Below are 18,453 nucleotides of genomic sequence, written 5' to 3' on the forward strand. Positions count from 1 at the left end.
GTAAGCTTTGCTGGGTATAAGATTCTTGGTTGGCATCCATTTTCTTTCAGAGCTTGAAAAATGTTGTTCCAGGCCCTTCTAGCTTTTAGGGTCTGGATTGAAAAATCTGCTGATATCCGTATTGGCTTCCCCCTGATTGTAATTTGGTTCTTTTCTCTCCCAGCCTTTAAAATGCTGTCTTTATTTTGTATGTTAGGTATTTTCATTATAATGTGCCTTGGTGTGGGTCTGTTGTAATTTTGTGTATTTGGAGTCCTATAAGCCTCTTGAACTTGATTTTCCATTTCATTCTTCAGATTTGGGAAATTTTCTGATATTATTTCATTGAATAGATTGTTCATTCCTTTGGTTTGTTTCTCTAAGCCTTCCTCAATCCCAATAATTCTCAAATTTGGCCTTTTCATGATATCCCATGGTTCTTGGATATTCTGTTCATGATTTCTTACCATCTTCTCTGTTTGTTCGACTTTGTTTTCGAGGTTAAATATTTTGTCTTCAATATCTGAAGTTCTGTCTTCCAGGTGTTCTATCCTATTGGTTATGCTTTCTATGGAGTTCTTAATTTGGTTTATTGTTTCCTTCATTTCAAGGATTTCTGTTTGTTTTTTTTTCAATATCTCTAACTCTTTATTGAAATGATCTTTTGCTTCCTGAATTTGCTCTGTTAACTGTCGATTGGTGCGATCATTCAATGCCTGCATTTGCTCTTTCATCTCATTGTTTGCTTCCCTAATCATTTTAATTATGTACCTTCTGAACTCCCTTTCTGTCATTTCTTCTGCCATGCTGTTGTTGGATTCTATTGATGTACCATCTAGATTTGTTTGGGGCATTTTCTTCCCTTGTTTTCTCATATTGTTCAGGAATCAGTGGGTCCTTAAGATATTGCAGATTTCCTGTATCGACTTATAATGTCCCTGAAGATTGCTAGTATATCCCCTCTTATTCTTCAGTAGCCTGAAGTCTTGGAGGAAGTTGATAATGCGGAGCTCCACGAAGAAGCTGCCTCTCTAGGGTGGTGACCCTCAGGTGGCGTATATTCCCTGCTAGTGGTCAGAGGTGTCTCCACTTGTTGACCAATGGTCATCCAATGGGGAACTAGGCTGTGGGCCGAGGCAAGTCCTGTTTGTGCCTGTGTCTCTGGTTTTACCGTCCCTGTGGGAAAACCTCTCCCGGTAGGGAAGACTCACTCGGTGGGAACGTCTCGCTGGTCAGTTCCCCTCCTAGAGGTTCCCCTCAATCTACAACTACCGCCTGGGCTGGACTGTCTTCCTCTGCAACGTTCCCAGGGGCCCGGACCTACCTCCTGGGCCTGGGAGCCTCACCCTCCGCAGGCGAGTCTCCTTAGGCTGCTTCTCCCAGATAATCTGCCCGCAGTCCTGGAAACTTCATTCCGCCCCTAGGCGTGTCTCTGTGTGACTCTTCCAGCAAGAAGCCATCTAGCTCCTGGGACCCTACTCTGCACCTAATCACCTGGCTATGCGGCCCCTCCTCTGAACCGCCACCTGGAGCCCTGTACAATAGCTCTGATACCCAGAGACCCGCCACACACCTCCTCCACCGGACAGCACCCCGGTTTCTGACGCAGTCACTAGGAGTCCAAGCAACTCACTTTGCGTCTCCTCCTCCCGCCAACCTCCCGTAGCCCTAGGCAGTCACTCCAAGCCCAAGTGACCCGCCCTGTTCCTCCTCCTCCCCCACGGGGTAGCCTCCCGGGTGTTCAGGAGCGGTGGCTCCGAGACCAAGTGACCCACCACGTTCCTCGTCCAGGCAGGCCACCGGTGTTCAGGAGTGGTCGTTCTGAGTTCAAACAGCTCGCCACGCAGCTCCTCCTCTGGCAACCGCCTGTGGCTCTGATGCAGTCACTCCTAGACCAAGCGACCCACCGCGCTTCTCTTCCTCCGGGCAACCCCCCGGTGTTCAGAAGCGGTTGTTCTGAGTCCAAACAGCTCTTGATGCAGCTCCTTCTCTGGCAACTGCCTGTGGCTCTGATGCAGTCACTCCTAGACCAAGTGACCTGCCGCGCTTCTCCTCTTCCTCCGGGCAACCCCCCGGTTTTCAGAAGCAATTACTCTGAGTCTAAACAGCTCACCACGCAGCTCCTCCTCAGGCAGCCGCCCGGAACCCCAGTGGTTGCTCCGAGTCCAAGCGCTGTGCTCAGTATTTTTTTTTTTTTTTTTTTTTTGAGGCTATTTTGAATGGGATAGTTTTCTTGATTTCTCTTTCAACTGATACTTCTTGTTGTAGAGGAATGCAATTGATTTTATACCCTGCTTCTTTGCTGAATTTGTTTATGAGTCCTAGAGTTCTCAATTCGTTTATGAGTTCTGGTGGAGTTTTTTGAGTCTTCTAAACACAGAATCATGTTGTTGGCAAATAGGAATAGTTTGAGCTCTTTTCCTACTCGTATCCCTTTAATTTTTTTCGCTTGTCTAATTGCTCTGGATAGAGTTTCAAGGATTATGTTGAATAGGAGTGGTGAAAGAGGGCATACTTGTCTTGTTGCAGTTTTTAGAGGGAATTCTTTCAATTTTTCTATTGATGTGGTGAATTATATATATTGATTTCCATATGTTTAACCAACCTTGCATCCCTGGAATGAACCTCACTTGATCATGGTAAACTAACTTTTTAATATGAGACAGACATTATTACCCTATATACATGTATGATTACACTACTGATACGACTCAGCATCATGTATAGCCAGAGGAATGAGAAGTTATGCTCCATTTGTATATAATATGTCAAAATGCATTGTACTGTCATGTACAACCAATTAGAACAAATTAAAAAAACTTAAAAAAAAACCCTACAAATGATCTAGTTTCTATGACAAAATTTAAGGAAAAAGTGTGCATAATGGAGCATAATCTATGTATTAAAAGAGACTTAAGAGGCATTTCAACTAATTTCAATTTGTGGATCATATTTAAATTCTGATTCCAACAAACTATAAAAATAAGTTTATAAGCCAAAAAAATTCATTAATTCTAGCTCTCTTTTTTATTATTTCATGTCTTCTGCTTTTGGTGTTGATTTGTTCTTCTTTTTCTAGGACTTTGAGGTATAAATAAGTTATTTGGTGATTTTGTATTCTTTTAATGAATGAACGCAATACAATGAACTTTCCTTTTAGTAATGCCTTCATAGTGTTCCAGAGATTTTGATATGTTGCATCGCTATTCTCATTTACTTTTAAGTACTAATTTCATCCCTGAGTTCATCAGGTATCCATTGATCATTCAGTAGTGTATTTTTTAGTTTCCAGGTGTTAGAGTAGTTTCTGTTTTTTATTTTATCATTAATTTCTAATTTTATTCCATTATGATCTAATAAAATGCAAGGTATTTCTTTTTTTTTTTTTTTTTGTATTTCCTAAATGTTGCTTTGTGGCCTAAGATATGGTCTATTTAGAGAATAATCCATGTGCTGCTGAGAAGAAAGTATATTTAGTCATTGATGAATGAAATATTCTACATATATATATGTCTAAATTATTAATTGTATTTTCTAGTTCTATAAGCTTCTTTATTTAGTTTTTTTTTTTGAAGATACATTGATTGGTGAGAGATACGTGTTGAAGTCATTCAGTCATATTTTGTTGTGTCTCTTTGATTCTTGAGATTGTGAAGGATTTGTCAAACTGGATTTTAAAGGATGAATATGATGAATGAGGAAGAGGTGAAGGACAATCCAGGAGAGGGAAAAAAATGCAAAGAAGCCAAGCCTTGAGATAACTATTATAGAATGTGGAGGGAGATAGGAAATTTAAGCAGTAGTGAAGCGAGATTGCAAAAGGGCCTTTATTAGGAGTCTGAAGTTTCTTTCTTCCTTCCTTTTTTTTTTTAAAGGGAGTCTGAAATTGATATTGCACTGGTATGGCACAGTTTTTATTTTTGTCTTATAGCTGTGAGGATATATTTGAGGGGCAGAGACTTGTAGGAGAGATAAAGGGTAGAAGGCTATTGTAGTAGCTCCTATGAGAAATGATGAGATGTGAATATAATGTAGTTATTATAAATAATTATGGTTATTTAAAAATATCCATTTTACATTTTTGAATATTTCTAAGCTTTAATTTAATCTTTTGTAAATCTACATAGACTTTATCAAATATGAGGATAGAAATCATGTCTGTCTTATTCACTGTGTATCAAGCAGGAAGTACAATGTGTCAACAGGTGCTCAGTAGATAAATGTTAAGTGAATGTGTGAATTATATATCTGTTAATAATTGCAAACACGAGACTAGACTAGAACTTTGGAAACCTGTGATGAAATATGTAATGAGTGGCTTTTTGGGTATGTAAATAGTTGACAGCTCAATCCACTGAAAAAGGTAAGTAAATATATAGAATTCTTTAGAATTAAAAGAACAGAACACTGAATTCAGATCTTGGGGCAAAATAACTATCAGCGATAAGCAGAAAACTGAAAAGCAGTAGTGTTAAAAGGAGGAAAGACCTCAAGGAAATTGGAAAAGTTCTTATCCAGGTAATGACTGCCAAGTTTTGTATTTGGAGATTAGAGCTTTGCTGTTGTTCCCAAATATGTGGTTAAGTATGGTGGTCTTTTCAGATAGAAAAAAATATGTGAAATGTGAAGGTAAAGGCAAGAAGAACATGAAGTAGTGTTGGTGTAGGGAAGGTATAATGGTCATTACTTTAGGAGATGGTAGAAGTGGGCATGTGTCAAGGAGGGTATATGATGGAATCATCCTACAAAGCAGTTGGGGAGGGAAAGTTTCAATAGAATGTTGAGTAGATTTTCCTTATATGGTACCCTGAATAATGTGCTAGATGAATTTAAGGGAAGTTTGGGGATTTTTGTTTTCTAATTAAAATTTGATTTTTAAAAATTTTAGCAATAAGCATTCTTGAAAATATTAACAAATCAGTGTTCTTTCTCAAGAGATTTTTGAGATTGTTTTATCAATTTTATGTATTATTTTTAGTAAATTTTTTTGAACCAGGGATTGAACCCAAGGGTACTTTACCACTTTACCCCAGGCATTTTTTATTTTATTTTTTTGAGACAGGGTCTCGCTAAGTTGCTGACAGCCTTGGTAAATTGCTGAGGCTAGCTTAAACTTGGGATCCCTTTTCCTCAGTCTCCCAAGTCACTGGGATTGCAGGCATGCATCACTGTGCTCTGTCTAATTTATAATTTTTATGTGGTGATTCTGAAGAAGGAGGAAAATGAGACAAACTGAGAATAGACAGGGGGAAAGAGGGGTAAGTTAGATGAAAGCCAGTTCATTTTGGGGAACAGGTAGAGGAAGAATATAGAACAAAGATACAGTCAGCTAGTTTTCAGAGTTTGGTGTTAAATTTAAAGTCTTTGTATCTTAACTGATTTTATTGGTCTTCCAATTAATTATCTTAATATATTTAATATAGTTTATATTTTTATTTCTGGAGATAATCTTATTTGGACTAAACTAAAAATAATTTAATAAGCAATATATTATTGATTCCCCAGTTACTACTAATGCATGTAAAGCAGCATATCTTTTATTTCTAACAGATAGTTTCTATGTTACATGGGGAGCCCGACAAAATTTAGGAACAAGGGCAGCCCTAGGACAACCATTACCTCCACATGGAAAACCACTTGGAAAACTAAACTCTGCAGATCTCAAGGATGTTATTAAAAAGGTATAATATGCATCATTAATTTGAAATAAGATTTGTTATGATTACTGTTATTTAAAAATATTTATTGAAAACATTTTGAGGTCATAGAGATATCAAATCATAGAATAGACAAAACTAGTTCTGCTCTTTTGGAATTTAACATAACTGGAAGCAGATGTACTTTATATAGATCCTTGTAAAATTGCTAAGATATATTTTGCAAGAAGATGTTTATTAGAAATATTAATGAAGCTTAACAGTAATTGGGAAATCATCCCATGGCAGTGATTGTTAAACTTTAGCAAGTATCTGAATCACCTGGAAGAGTAAAAAAATATGCAGATTCCTGGGTTCCATCTCTAGAGAGGCAAACACAGTAGGTGAGGCCCAGAGAATCCAATTTTTAACAGTCTCACACATGATATTGCTGCTCCTTGTCCTTTGAAACTTGGAGTAACACTGCCTACAGAGTTTCTTTTTCTTTCCATATTTCTTTCTTATTTGCTATCCTTGTTTGCTTTGTTTCTATTTAGCTATAATAAAGAAGAAACAGTTTTGAACATTGAAAGTTAGTATGGATTTGATGTCAGGAAGTTTCTTTGTCATGGTCTGGTAAACTGATTGATTTGCCTGGAATTGATACTGCAATATTTGAGAATATTGAATATTGAAAGTTGTATGTGAGGTCTAATTGTCTTTTCTCTCTTTTTATACTCTTTTGCTCAGTCTGTAGCAGGACATGATACCCATGTGGGCTTTTGAGTCATTCCCAAGTAGTACAAAAGAGCAAATGTTCACAAAAACATTTGTAGGCCCTAGGTTTCTAGAGTTCTGAGACTGTTTCATAGTCCATGTTCATTGATTTATTACAACTGATAAAATTTGAGCATTTTTTAGTTTTTTAGTTAAGTATCCCATGTACTTTTTCCTAGTGTATTAATTAATGTCTAAGGGTAGCTGATTTTTGTGAACCCTTGAACTTTTTTGACATATTACAAGTTTTTTCTTAGAATGTACCTAGAAAGAAGGATTACTGAATAGTTAAAATATTGGTGTGTAGTTACTTTCCCCTCTTCTTGAATGTATCAAAATAATATTTTAATCTAGATAATTAGCATTTTTATTATGTAATTAGTATTTATATTATGAAATATTCTTCTTTGGTTTTTTGAAAGGGTCTTCTTCATTATGGACGAGATAACCAGAATTTAGATATTTTACTTTTCCAAGAAGTCCTGGAGTACATGTCTAGGATAGATAGAGTACTGAGTTTCCCTGGAGGTTCACTTCTGTTAGCAGGACGCAGTGGTGTGGGACGTCGGACCATCACTTCTTTAGTCAGTCATATGCATGGAGCAGTGCTATTTTCTCCAAAAATTTCCAGAGGATATGGATTGAAGCAGTTCACAAATGATCTTAAATATGTAAGTTGCTCATGATCCTTTGCTTTGTTGGGTTTTTAATCATATTAGTTATTTTTCTAAATTACTTCTATCATCTTTATGCCTCTGATATATAACATAGTATTTATTTTTATTTTTGATGATTGTTTTTTCCATAAATATTAGAAAAATTACATTCTTATGTATACAGATTTAAGAGATTCTTTTTGGGATTTATAGGTCATACAGGATGTTAGATGGATATGAATAACAACAAAAATGATGGAATTTATAGAGGAAATATGTGGGTACATATAAAAGTGATCTCTTACTTTCTGATTTAATGTTCTAGCTCTAAAAAGATTAAGTTTTCTCTCAACTAGTATTTATTTGTGGGTTCATTTTACTATTCAAGCTATATGGCTAAAGTTCGAATTAATTTTGATTACTCAAATATGAATGCATGATATGACATACTTTACATAGAGTAATAATTTTTAACTGTGCCAAAATACATAAAGAGTACTAAAAAAATGTGTTTTGTTTGTTTATTTTGCAGGTGCTGAATCTAGCAGGAATTGAAGCACAACAGGTTGTTTTACTTCTTGAGGATTATCAGTTTGTACATCCTACATTTTTGGAGATGATCAATAGCCTTTTGTCTTCAGGTAAGTGAATGGTTTCTATTCAGATAAAATAAAAGTAGTGATGTTTTAATAAGGTGATATAGGATTAAATATGCTTGTGGCAACAGAATGGAGAAATGCCATTTTTATAAAATGAATAACGTAGGAATTATATAAAAGTTATTGGTAATATTGAATATTAATGAATTACAGAAAAATTGGCCTTTCCTGTTCCTTCAGTGTGTTATTATATGTTCTAACCTTTAGGAAAGTTATCTACTAGTACTTATTAAAAATGTGCTGTACCCTTTCATGCAGCATTGTTTTTTGTAGAAATTTAACCCATAGAAATAGAATGAATAGTATGTAAGGAAGCATGTAGTATGATTTGTAATCACGAAAAGTTTGATAGAACTTCTATCAGTAGTGGTCCAGTTGAATAATTATGGTATGAACTTAGTATAGACTTAAATATAGGTGTATTCCATATATATGAAATACTGCAGATATCTATATGTTAGTGTCTGCATTTCATATATATCTGGAATATATCACTATTCATTAATCTGAAACAATGCATAGTCTGTTTCTTTAGTTGAGTAAAATATATCAGCTACTATTTACTATTTGTAAGTAATCTCACTTTTTTTTTATATAAGAATATCTTACATGTTAATAGGAAAGAGACCAGTGACTCAATAGAAAAATAGGCTATGGATGGTAGTTAACAAAAATAATAAGCACTTATGAACATTTAAAAATGTACAGCATTAAGTCATCTTACTTTTTAAAAGAAGAAATTAAAATTACTTTTAAGAAAAAAGGGGAGAATGCATTTACAATATGCATTTATATAATAAATATCATTTAAGACTACTTTATTAAAATAAATACTTCATTGAAATGTAGAACTAAATGGAATTTCTATATTTACAGAATTTTATAGGTTGTAGGAATATTTACCATAATTTTTAAGATTTTTGTTTGAAAATCATTGTTTTCATTTTGTATTCCTGACTTGAATCACTTTCTCTTGAGATACAATACAAAACTGTCGTACCATTTAATCAGCCTACTACAGTGAGGCAGCCACATCAAAACAACAAGAAAACCCCACATTCCTGCATGTTGTTTAACCTTGCTAGTTGGAGACCTTGTTGTGTTCATTTGACTGATATAAACTGATAGACCAGATACACTGTGTGTGTGTGTGTGTGTGTGTGTGTGTGTGTGTGTATGTGTATGTGTGTGTGTGAGAGAGAGAGAGAGAGAGAGAGAGAGGAGGAATAAACATATAGTTAAACACTAACCCAAATATTATAGTTTTATTGTTTTAAGATAAATTGTTCTAATTATTTTGTGGGGGGGTGGAATTGAATCCAGGGACACTTTACTACTGAGTCACATTCCAAGCCCTTTTTTACTTTTTATTTTGAGACAGGGCCTCCCTGAGTTGCTTAAGGCCTTGCTAAGTTGCTGAGGCTGACTTTGAATTTGCAATTCTCCTGGCTTAGCCTCCCAAGCTGTAGGTATTGTTACAGGCATGCACCACCTTGCCTGGTTGATAAATTGATTTTTCTTATCAAGGTATAGCTGCAAAAATGACAAATTAAATTTTGGCAGTTTCTTTTTAGAAAAAGTATTCAATAAATCCTTCTCTCTTTTTTTCCTATTTCAATTTCTTATTCCCTAAAGTGTATGATATGGAAGTAGATAAGCTGGTAGTCTTTGCTGAATTAAAGGCATCAAAAGTATTCTGTTGCTGGGTGTGCTGGTGCACACTTGTAATCCCAGCAGCTCAGGACACTGAGGCAGGAGGATCTCCAGTTCAAAACCAGCCTCAGCAAAATCAAGGCACTAAGCAACTCAATGAGACCCTGTGTCTAAATAAAATACGAAATAGGTCTGGGGATGTGGCTCAGTGGTCAAGTGCCCCTGAGTTTAATCCCTGTCCCCCCGCACCCCCCCAAAAAAAGTATTCTGTCATGACTGAAATTTAAAGAACAACATATAAAACAGACTTATGTGTATATGAGTGTGAGTATATGTATAAGCTTTTTGAGTAGCAGGTGATCTGGTGCCTTTTAGTTGAATCCAAAGAAAAGTTGGAATTGGATTGTGATGGGCCCTTCATGAATGTAATACTTTGGTTGTGTAGAAAGGAATTTTTACTTAATCTTCGTTTCTTGTGAGTTACTGGTTTAATAAATATTTTTTAAGTATGGTCCGGGCCTGCTTACAGTGTTAAGCAACTTTGATTTGCCTTTCATTATTCTATTGCCTGTTAGAAGACCATGGAATAGGTCCCTTGATTTCTAGTATAAGTTCATTAATTCATTTATCTAACAAATATTAATGTTCTGGATATATAGTAAGAATTCCCCAGGGTTTAATATTGAATGTTTTAAGATATTTGTCCTTTGAGAATTAGAGTAATTAAGTGGGAGAGGAAAGTAATTCATTACTGAATAATGTGATAAATGCTAAACAGTGGTATGTTTTGATAGCACATGAGAGAGAGAAAAGGTCTTAGCATTTGGCTAAATAGGAAAGGCATATGGGCATAGCAGTTGATGAAGTAGAATCTTGAAGCATAAACAGTCATTTAAGGAAGGATAAGAGGCACAGAACTAGGTAGGTATACATTCTAGAAAGGGAAATATTTTGTTGTATTTACAAACATTTAGGAAAACAAGGTCTTACGAGTGAGAAGGGGAAAAAACCCCAAAAGACGAATAGATGGCTAGATTATGTCTCCTTTGCTTGTCCTCCCCGCCCCCCCCCCCCTTGGAGGTGCTAGGGATCAGTCCAAGGGGCCTGGCACATGCTAGGCAAGTGCTCTACCACTGAGACCAATTCTTAGCCTAAGAACTCTCTGGAATGACTTGATTAGGAGTTAGAATTTGATCAAATGAAGGTTATAGATGTAGGTTTAGAGTCATGTAGATGTGAAAGGGTTTATATATTTTTGGAAGGAAGGATCCAATAAGGACTGATTATTTAATACAAAAATTGAAAAGCACTGTGTATGTAAAATGTGTTTTGAATTAGTGTGTTGCTACCAAAGTGAAAAAGAAATCTAATATTTTTCTGTAGGTGAAGTTCCTGGACTTTATACTCTTGAAGAATTAGAGCCCTTGCTATTGCCTCTTAAGGATCAAGCTTCACAGGATGGTTTTTTTGGACCTGTCTTCAATTACTTCACATATAGTAAGTGACATAGAATTCATTTATCAATTCAAATTCTGTTTCAGATGAAATAAATATCATTTAATTTATACCTTTTTCTTTTTTTCTGGAGCTTTTAGAAATTAACACATAATAATATATAGTCTAGCCTGTGATTAAATCACCTTAGCCCAATTTTAGCAAAGGCGATTGATGAAAATTTTAGCAAAGGTGAATATTTCTTTGGAATATTTTCCTTACTTTTTTTTTTCTTTTTAAAGAATTTGGCATTTTTTCAAAAGTATCCAAGTGACATCCTAGGGTAAATCACAATGTTTTGGGCTTTCTTACACTAGTTTTATAGTTTGTTTGTTTGTTTTTGATAGTAGAATGCATTTTGACACATTGTACACAAGTGGAGCATAACTTCTCATTCCTCTGGTTATATATGGTGCTGAGTCACACAAGTCTTACTTTGTTTTCAGGTGGTAAAATTATTGTTACTTTAGAATCTCCAGTCCTAGAAAGCAATTGAATATTTAGATTGTGTCAGACTTTATAGTTTTTTTAATTTAAATTTTTAAATTTTTAAAGTTTGTTCTTTTTAGATATACATGACATTAGAGTTTATTTTGACATATTGTATATACATGGAATATAATTTATTTTAATTAGGATCCTTTTCTTGTACTTGTACATGATATGGAGTTACCCTGGTCATGTGTTCATATACAAGGATAGAAAAGTTATGTCTGATTCTTTCTACTGCCTTTCCTATTCCCCTCCTCCCTCCCTTCCCCTCATTTCCCTTAGTAAAATCCAGTGGACTTCTACCCTTTCTCTCTCTGCCCTCCCTTTTTGTGGGTTAGCATCCTTTTATTAATACAGAAGCAGTTTTATGTGTACTGTAGAAATCTGAAATTGAAATAAAAACTGAGGGCATAATCACACCATCCAGTCATTACTATTACTATAATTCTGTCCTTCAAGGATATCTTCCTGAATCTTTATTTTCTTTTCTTCTCCTTCCCTTACTCTCTCTCTCTCTCTCTCTCTTTCTTTCTTCCTTTTTTGGGCAGCTGTGGATTACACACAAATATGCACACTTCCAAGTATATATATATATTATTTTTTTTTTTTTCAGTGCTAGGAATTGAACCCCAGGCCTTGTGCTTGAAAAGCAAGCACTCTACCAACTGAGCTATATCCCCAGTCCTTACAAGTATTTTTTAACCGAATTTTGTACCATGGTATTATTTCTTTGTTTTTTAAGAAAAACAGTTGCTAGCCAGGCACGGTGGCACACTCCTATAATCCCAGTGACTCAGGAGGCTGAGGCAGGAGGATTTTGAGTTCAAAGCCAGTCTCAGCAAAAGTGAGGCACTAAGTCACTCAGTGAGGCCCTGTCCCTAAGTAAAATACAAAATAGGACTGGGGATGTGACTCAGTGGTCAAGTGCCCCTGAGTTCAATCCCCAGTACCCATCTTTCCCCCCAAAAAAGACAAACAGCTCCTAATATAACATTTCAGGAAATTTCAATCTCATGAACTAGATCATATAGAATTCGTATATATAGAATTTCTGATTCTGTTATTCTTGTAATGGACTGTGATTAATTTTCTTATATATTTTTCAGGAATTCAGCAAAATTTACATATTGTCTTGATAATGGATTCTGCAAATTTAAACTTCATAATAAACTGTGAAAGTAATCCAGCTCTGCATAAGAAATGCCAGGTGTTGTGGATGGAGGGTTGGTCAGATAGCAGTATGAAGAAAGTAAGTTTAACATTTACACATGAAAAGAAAAAATACTCATTTTCTTTTTGAAATTATTGATTTTACAGCTCCTCTTTGGTTTTGCTTTTAACATTAGCTTTATTGTGGCACTGACCATTTCTGTCATGTTTAAAAATATCTGTTTTCTCTTTATTCTTTTATTTATAGTTCAGCTGAGTATAGAATTTTAGGTTGAGGATTATGTATTTAATTAAGGACCATAAAGATAATTATACTTTAAATTTTTATGCCTTTAATTTTTTAGCTTATTGTAAGCTAGCCTAGAATTAAAAAAAAAAAAACAAGAATTTTACCAATTAAAATTTTAATCCTTTTTTTTTTTTTAAAGAAATGTATCATTGTTGTGCTATACATTGGAGAGGGATTTTTAAAGTGTAAGCTCGTAGTCTTAAGCTTTGCTAAGAAGAGTCTTAAGGTGCTTTACTTACGTAAATAATTTTTAGCATCATTCTTTGACTATTTCCAATCATTCGTTTCTTTATTTTTATAATAGATATACAGATTATAGTAGATTCTAATAGAAATTATACAGATGATAATGGAAATACAGATAGAAATGCCTGTTGTGATTCACTGAATATTGTAATATGAGGTAATAGATAAAGTTTTATAGGTGAGATGGTATTTTAGTTATGTTTAAATAAGTAGATAAAGGAGAGGAGAGGTATTTTAATCTGAGGACACCACATGAATAGAGGCATTCATTAAGAAGAAGTAATGTTCTATATACTGAAGATACAGCAGACGGGAGGAAACAAAGATTCCTGCCCTTATGGAGTTTTTTCATTCTTGTCACAAAATTGGAGAAAGCTTTCTAGATAAAGATTTTTGAGATGAGCACATTCCTGATGATTTTTAGGATCAGCAAGAAGCCTGTTTACCTGGAGCAGAGTGATACTGGGGAAAGTAGTAGGAGATGATAACAGAGAAGTAAGAGACCAGTTAGGGTAGGGTTTTGTAAGCCATAAGGATTTTTAGGTTTTCTTGAGAACTTACTATTTAGAAGTTTTTGAGCAAAAAATATTCTGACTCATGTTTTAATAGAATTACTCTGATTTCTGGGTTGAAAGTAGACTATAGGAAACAGAGGTAGAAGCAGTTATAAACTATTATAGTAATCTAGGTGAAAGAAAATGGTGGCTTGAGCTATAGATCTAGTGGGGAGGTGTAAGAAGTAGTTGGGATTTTGGATATGTTTTGTAGTAGAAACAATAGGATTTGCTCATAGGTTCTAATAAGGTATAACAAAGTGAGGAGTCAGTAGTAAAATATTCTCATAGATGTTTAACTATTTTGTCAGAAATCAGTGAAGATGGTTGAGAAAAAACATAACTCTCTGGCTCAAGAAAAGTGACAACTTTTAAACACTATGTTAAATAGGGGATCTTTGGCTTATGTTTTTTTTTTTTTTAATTCAGTCTAAGAAATTTTAAAAAATGAGGGTTTTTTTTTTTTTTGCTTAATTACATGAGTTACTTGTGTTTCTTTTTGCTGTTAATGTCCACCATACCTGTGGAAGAAATTCAAGCTATTTTTCTTGATATTTCAGAGCCTTTATATTTTTCTCTAGAAAACTATTTTCCTTTGTATATTCTAAAGTAGTATTCTTACTGAGTTTTCCCATTTTCCTTAATAATAGGATATCTGTTTATAAAACTTTATTTGCTTATTTGTGATAGGGGTAAAAAACTCAGCCATAGTTAGAAAAAAGTTTTAGAATCATTATTTATGAAATTATTGGTTATTAAATATGAAGTTATTTTCATTCACTTTATTTCTTACTTATGAAGCTAAGAATCTTTGGTACCCCGTTGTGCCATGAAGGCATTTTATTATCTTGATGCCAAATAAAACATTTTTATTACTTTTATGATCATAAATGGTAGTTTTAAATTCAACCCAAATTTTAATACCTTTTATTTCGTACTGTCTAATCATTTTTAGGTGTTGGAACTTTTCCCTGTGTGCCATTAGTTTGCAATTAATGGTTGATACGTGTTGCAATGTGTAGTAAATAATGACTTCTAAAGATATGTTTTTTTCTCTTTGTCTATAAAGCAAAAAAATGCAGTTGATACTGTTTTATTTTTGGTGTTGTTGTTCAAGGTTCTTAACCTTTGATATTGGGCATACTTAAACTATTTCATACTGATTTGAGTTTTAATTTTTTTAAAACTTTTTTTGGTGGTGCTGGGGATTGCACCCAGGGCTTCTCACAACTAGGCATGCACTCTACCCTAAGCCCTGACTTCTAAGTTTTAAAAAATTGTTGTATATGTTTTAGATACCTGAAATGCTATTCAGTGAAATGGATGGTGAAGAGAAATATAGTGACAAAAAAGGAAAAGAAGAAAAGAAAAAAAATTCAGGTAGTATTTTGATGAAACCAATTTTATCTGATTTTTATTTATGAAATGTCATTTTTCTGTTGTATATCCATTATTTTTTTGACTGAGTAGTCTGAAGGTTCCAATTATATTTTTAGAGTCCTTGATTAGTAATCTAAACTTTTGATAGTAGCTTATCTTTAGACATATCATAGAACTCAATTTAAACCCAGAAAAATTTTATGAATTTCTTTGAGTATGGACACAAGATTTTCTTAATTATAATATTGGAAAAGGCTTAGAGAAGTAATACAGGCATTTTTATGGAACTATGAATAGCCTAAAAGGCTAAAATATAGGATGTGTAAATAGTAGAGCACTAGGTGAAGAGGAAAAGATTGGTAGGATCAGGTTATGAAGAATTTTTCATGTTATGCTGAGTTTGTATTATAACTTGTAGGTGATCTGGGGTTATTGAGAGATTTTAATAGGGATGTAACCAGAGTCTTGTTTTAGAAACAGGAATCTCTTGGTCCATCCCTTTCTTCAGTTATTGGAAAATAGATTGGTATAGGAAAAAACGGAAGGTCATTAGACAATTTTAGAAGTCCATTGCAATAATCTAAGAAAGACATGATAAAAGTCCTGAACAAAGGCAGAGGTAAGAATGGAGGGAAAAGAATGAATTTGGGGATGTTAGGTGGTTATCTATATGGGACTTGATTGTGTCGTGATGTGACATACAAGGAAGAATGAAAGAAGTCGGGAATGTCTCACAGGATTCTGGCTTGGAGAATTCATTAAAAGTTGATTTCATTCACTGCAGTAGAGTCTAGAGAGGGAAATTAAGTCAGTGAAAGGGAGGTGATGTTTGATCATGAATGTATTAAATCTAATGTGAACTTATTCTCATTCTTATTCTTATTTTTGACTTTCGAAGTCTTGTTTTCCTCTGTATCAAATGGGAGAGAACAGATACTTGGTTTGGTGTCTTGATTCTACTCAAGCAAATTATATTGAGCTCTTTTTATATGTGTTATATAGTCCCAATTCTTTTATGTTGTGAGACCATGTAGATTTCTTTTTCTTGCAGTAATAAAAATGTTCAGGGAAAATTTATAACATCAGAAGATAGAGACCACATAAAGTAGACAATTCAAATTCTTAAGGAAGATGAGTGCTGTGAATAGATGTCTAGGAATGCCTGTGCAAAGATTATATCACATATTTATAATTTTAAAGTGGAATTACCTAATATGAAATAAATAAGTTAATATTATTTTTCTAATTTTTAATGAATCAAACATATAAGTAATTGTATTTTCTATCTTTTTTCTAGTTGATCCTGACTTTCTAAAATCATTTTTATTAATCCATGAATCCTGTAAAGCATATGGTGCTACACCAAGTCGATATATGACCTTTTTACGGGTGTATTCTGCCATTAGTAGTAGCAAGAAAAAGGAATTATTAAAAAGACAAAGTCATTTGCAGGTATAATATTGATTATATCCAATGCTTTATCTTTATCATTATTTGATTTTAATTTTAAATTATTTTAGTATTCATAGGAAACAAGTATTATATGTTACAATGCCATGTTACCTCTGGCATATATTTATTATAAATAAATAATATACTGTATTAAAAGCTTGGAAAAGAATTCTACCTCCCTGCCTGTATTGCCCAGTTGATTATATGGTTTGAATTTTTTTTATTTACTATGTATTTTTATTATTTCTTACTTTACTGGACAGTATTTATGTATTTTTGATAGTTTTTATATTGTTGTCCTTAAGTCTTTTTCATATGAAAATATCTTTAGGCATTGAGAAATTCCTTTCCAAAGGTGGTTATATAGTATAATCTTGGATATTGTGAAATTATAATTATATTTTTGAAGAAAATTAAATATTATATTTGAGATTGAAATTTTATAGAGCAATGTTCTTATCCATATCACTTCTCTTACTACATTCTGAACGGTTTCTTTCTATTTCTCTAAGCTTTAACTTAAATTAAATGAATGCCAGCCTCTGGAATTGTCAGAGAGCATTTCCTCTCCCAAGTTTTAGCTTCTGTCTGTTAGGTTAATAAACTAGGATCCATCTTAATTGCATAATTATCTTTGTCCTTCTTTCTAATGATTCACTTTCATTTATGTTAGGTCACTAAACTATACATGATTTGGGAAGGTTAATTTCTCCATTTAGTTCTTTTTTAAATTTATTTTTTAATTTTTATTTTATTTTTTAAATTTTTATTTATTTTTATTGTAAACAAATGGGATACATGTTGTTTCTGTTTGTACATGGAGTAACAGCATACCATTTGCGTAATCATACATTTACATAGGGTAATGATGTTTGATTCATTCTGTTATTTTCCCCCCCACCCCTCCCATCCCTCTTTTCCCTCTATACAGTCCCTCCTTCCTTCATTCTTGCCCCCCTCCCACCCCCCTCCATTTAGTTCTTGATGTTGTCTCTGGTGAATTATTTAAACTTGTTGAATTGCTGCTTAGTTAGGTCAATGTAGTTGTATGTGAGCATAGTAGTTAAATTAATATAAGAATAACATAGCTTGATACCTGTCTTTTATGTTAAGTGGTCAGTAAACATTGGTTGAATTTTTTTTTTTTCCAACACTTTCTCTCCAAATCTTTTGATTTGTTCGGTGACAAAAGCCTAACTCATATTATAGAAGAAAAGGATTATTTTTCCTTTCCTTCCTTGGATTAATCATGGGCAGTGGGTAGGATACCATAATGGCTGGGTCTGGGTCAAATGACTGCCCAAAGTGTAGGCAATGCATTTTGAATTATAGTCCACCAGAGCCATGTGTGAGGCAAACAAAATCAAGTCATGTCCACTACAAAAAAGAGTAACCCTTCAGTTCTTTTGCCCAATGAGACTAAAAATTGGAAAAGGTTTTCTGAATTTTCCCTTGCTTTCTAGTTTCTCTCCCATCTACCACATTGAATGAAAGTGTTTCACCAATTGTTCAAGCTGACAAAATATGTTGATCTGTATAGCTTTAATTGTTTTTTCTTTAAAACTTTGTGGAGTCTTTTACTACAACTTAATGGGTATGATGTTTAATAAATCATAATTAGCAAAAAGAAAAAAAAACTAAGGCCACTTGTTACTGTTTCGCATATATCCACTTACATGTTTGCTTGATCCATTTTTATAGGACTTTATTTACTACGTGTATATAAACTTTTGTTTTTAATATTGCCCATCAATATTTTATTGATGTAGGCTGGTGTATCTAAACTAAACGAGGCTAAAGCTCTTGTGGATGAACTGAACAGAAGAGCTGGAGAACAAAGTATATTACTTAAAACTAAGCAAGATGAAGCAGATGCTGCCCTTCAAGAGATCACAGTGTCAATGCAGGTAATGTTTGAGTGCAGAAGTGCAAAACATAGGGAGAACACTTATGCCTAATTGTTAATCCATGTGAAAAAGAATATTTTAGCTTAAATGGATTTTAAAAATATTGCTC

General features: G+C 33.9%; 1 protein-coding gene across 1 annotated transcript in view; it reads left to right on the forward strand.

The window, feature by feature from the left end:
- Nucleotides 1–18,453, forward strand: part of Dync2h1 (dynein cytoplasmic 2 heavy chain 1) — a 374,205-nt gene that overhangs the window by 92,239 nt on the left and 263,513 nt on the right. Inside the window, 8 exon segments of the mRNA XM_047518130.1 lie at nucleotides 5,530–5,660; nucleotides 6,815–7,063; nucleotides 7,581–7,689; nucleotides 10,744–10,857; nucleotides 12,453–12,595; nucleotides 14,901–14,985; nucleotides 16,283–16,437; nucleotides 18,207–18,344. Coding sequence (XP_047374086.1) covers nucleotides 5,530–5,660; nucleotides 6,815–7,063; nucleotides 7,581–7,689; nucleotides 10,744–10,857; nucleotides 12,453–12,595; nucleotides 14,901–14,985; nucleotides 16,283–16,437; nucleotides 18,207–18,344 — 1,124 coding nt within the window.

This window comes from Sciurus carolinensis, chromosome 11 (assembly GCF_902686445.1).
Source record: "Sciurus carolinensis chromosome 11, mSciCar1.2, whole genome shotgun sequence".
Classification (NCBI taxonomy): Eukaryota; Metazoa; Chordata; class Mammalia; order Rodentia; family Sciuridae; genus Sciurus; species Sciurus carolinensis.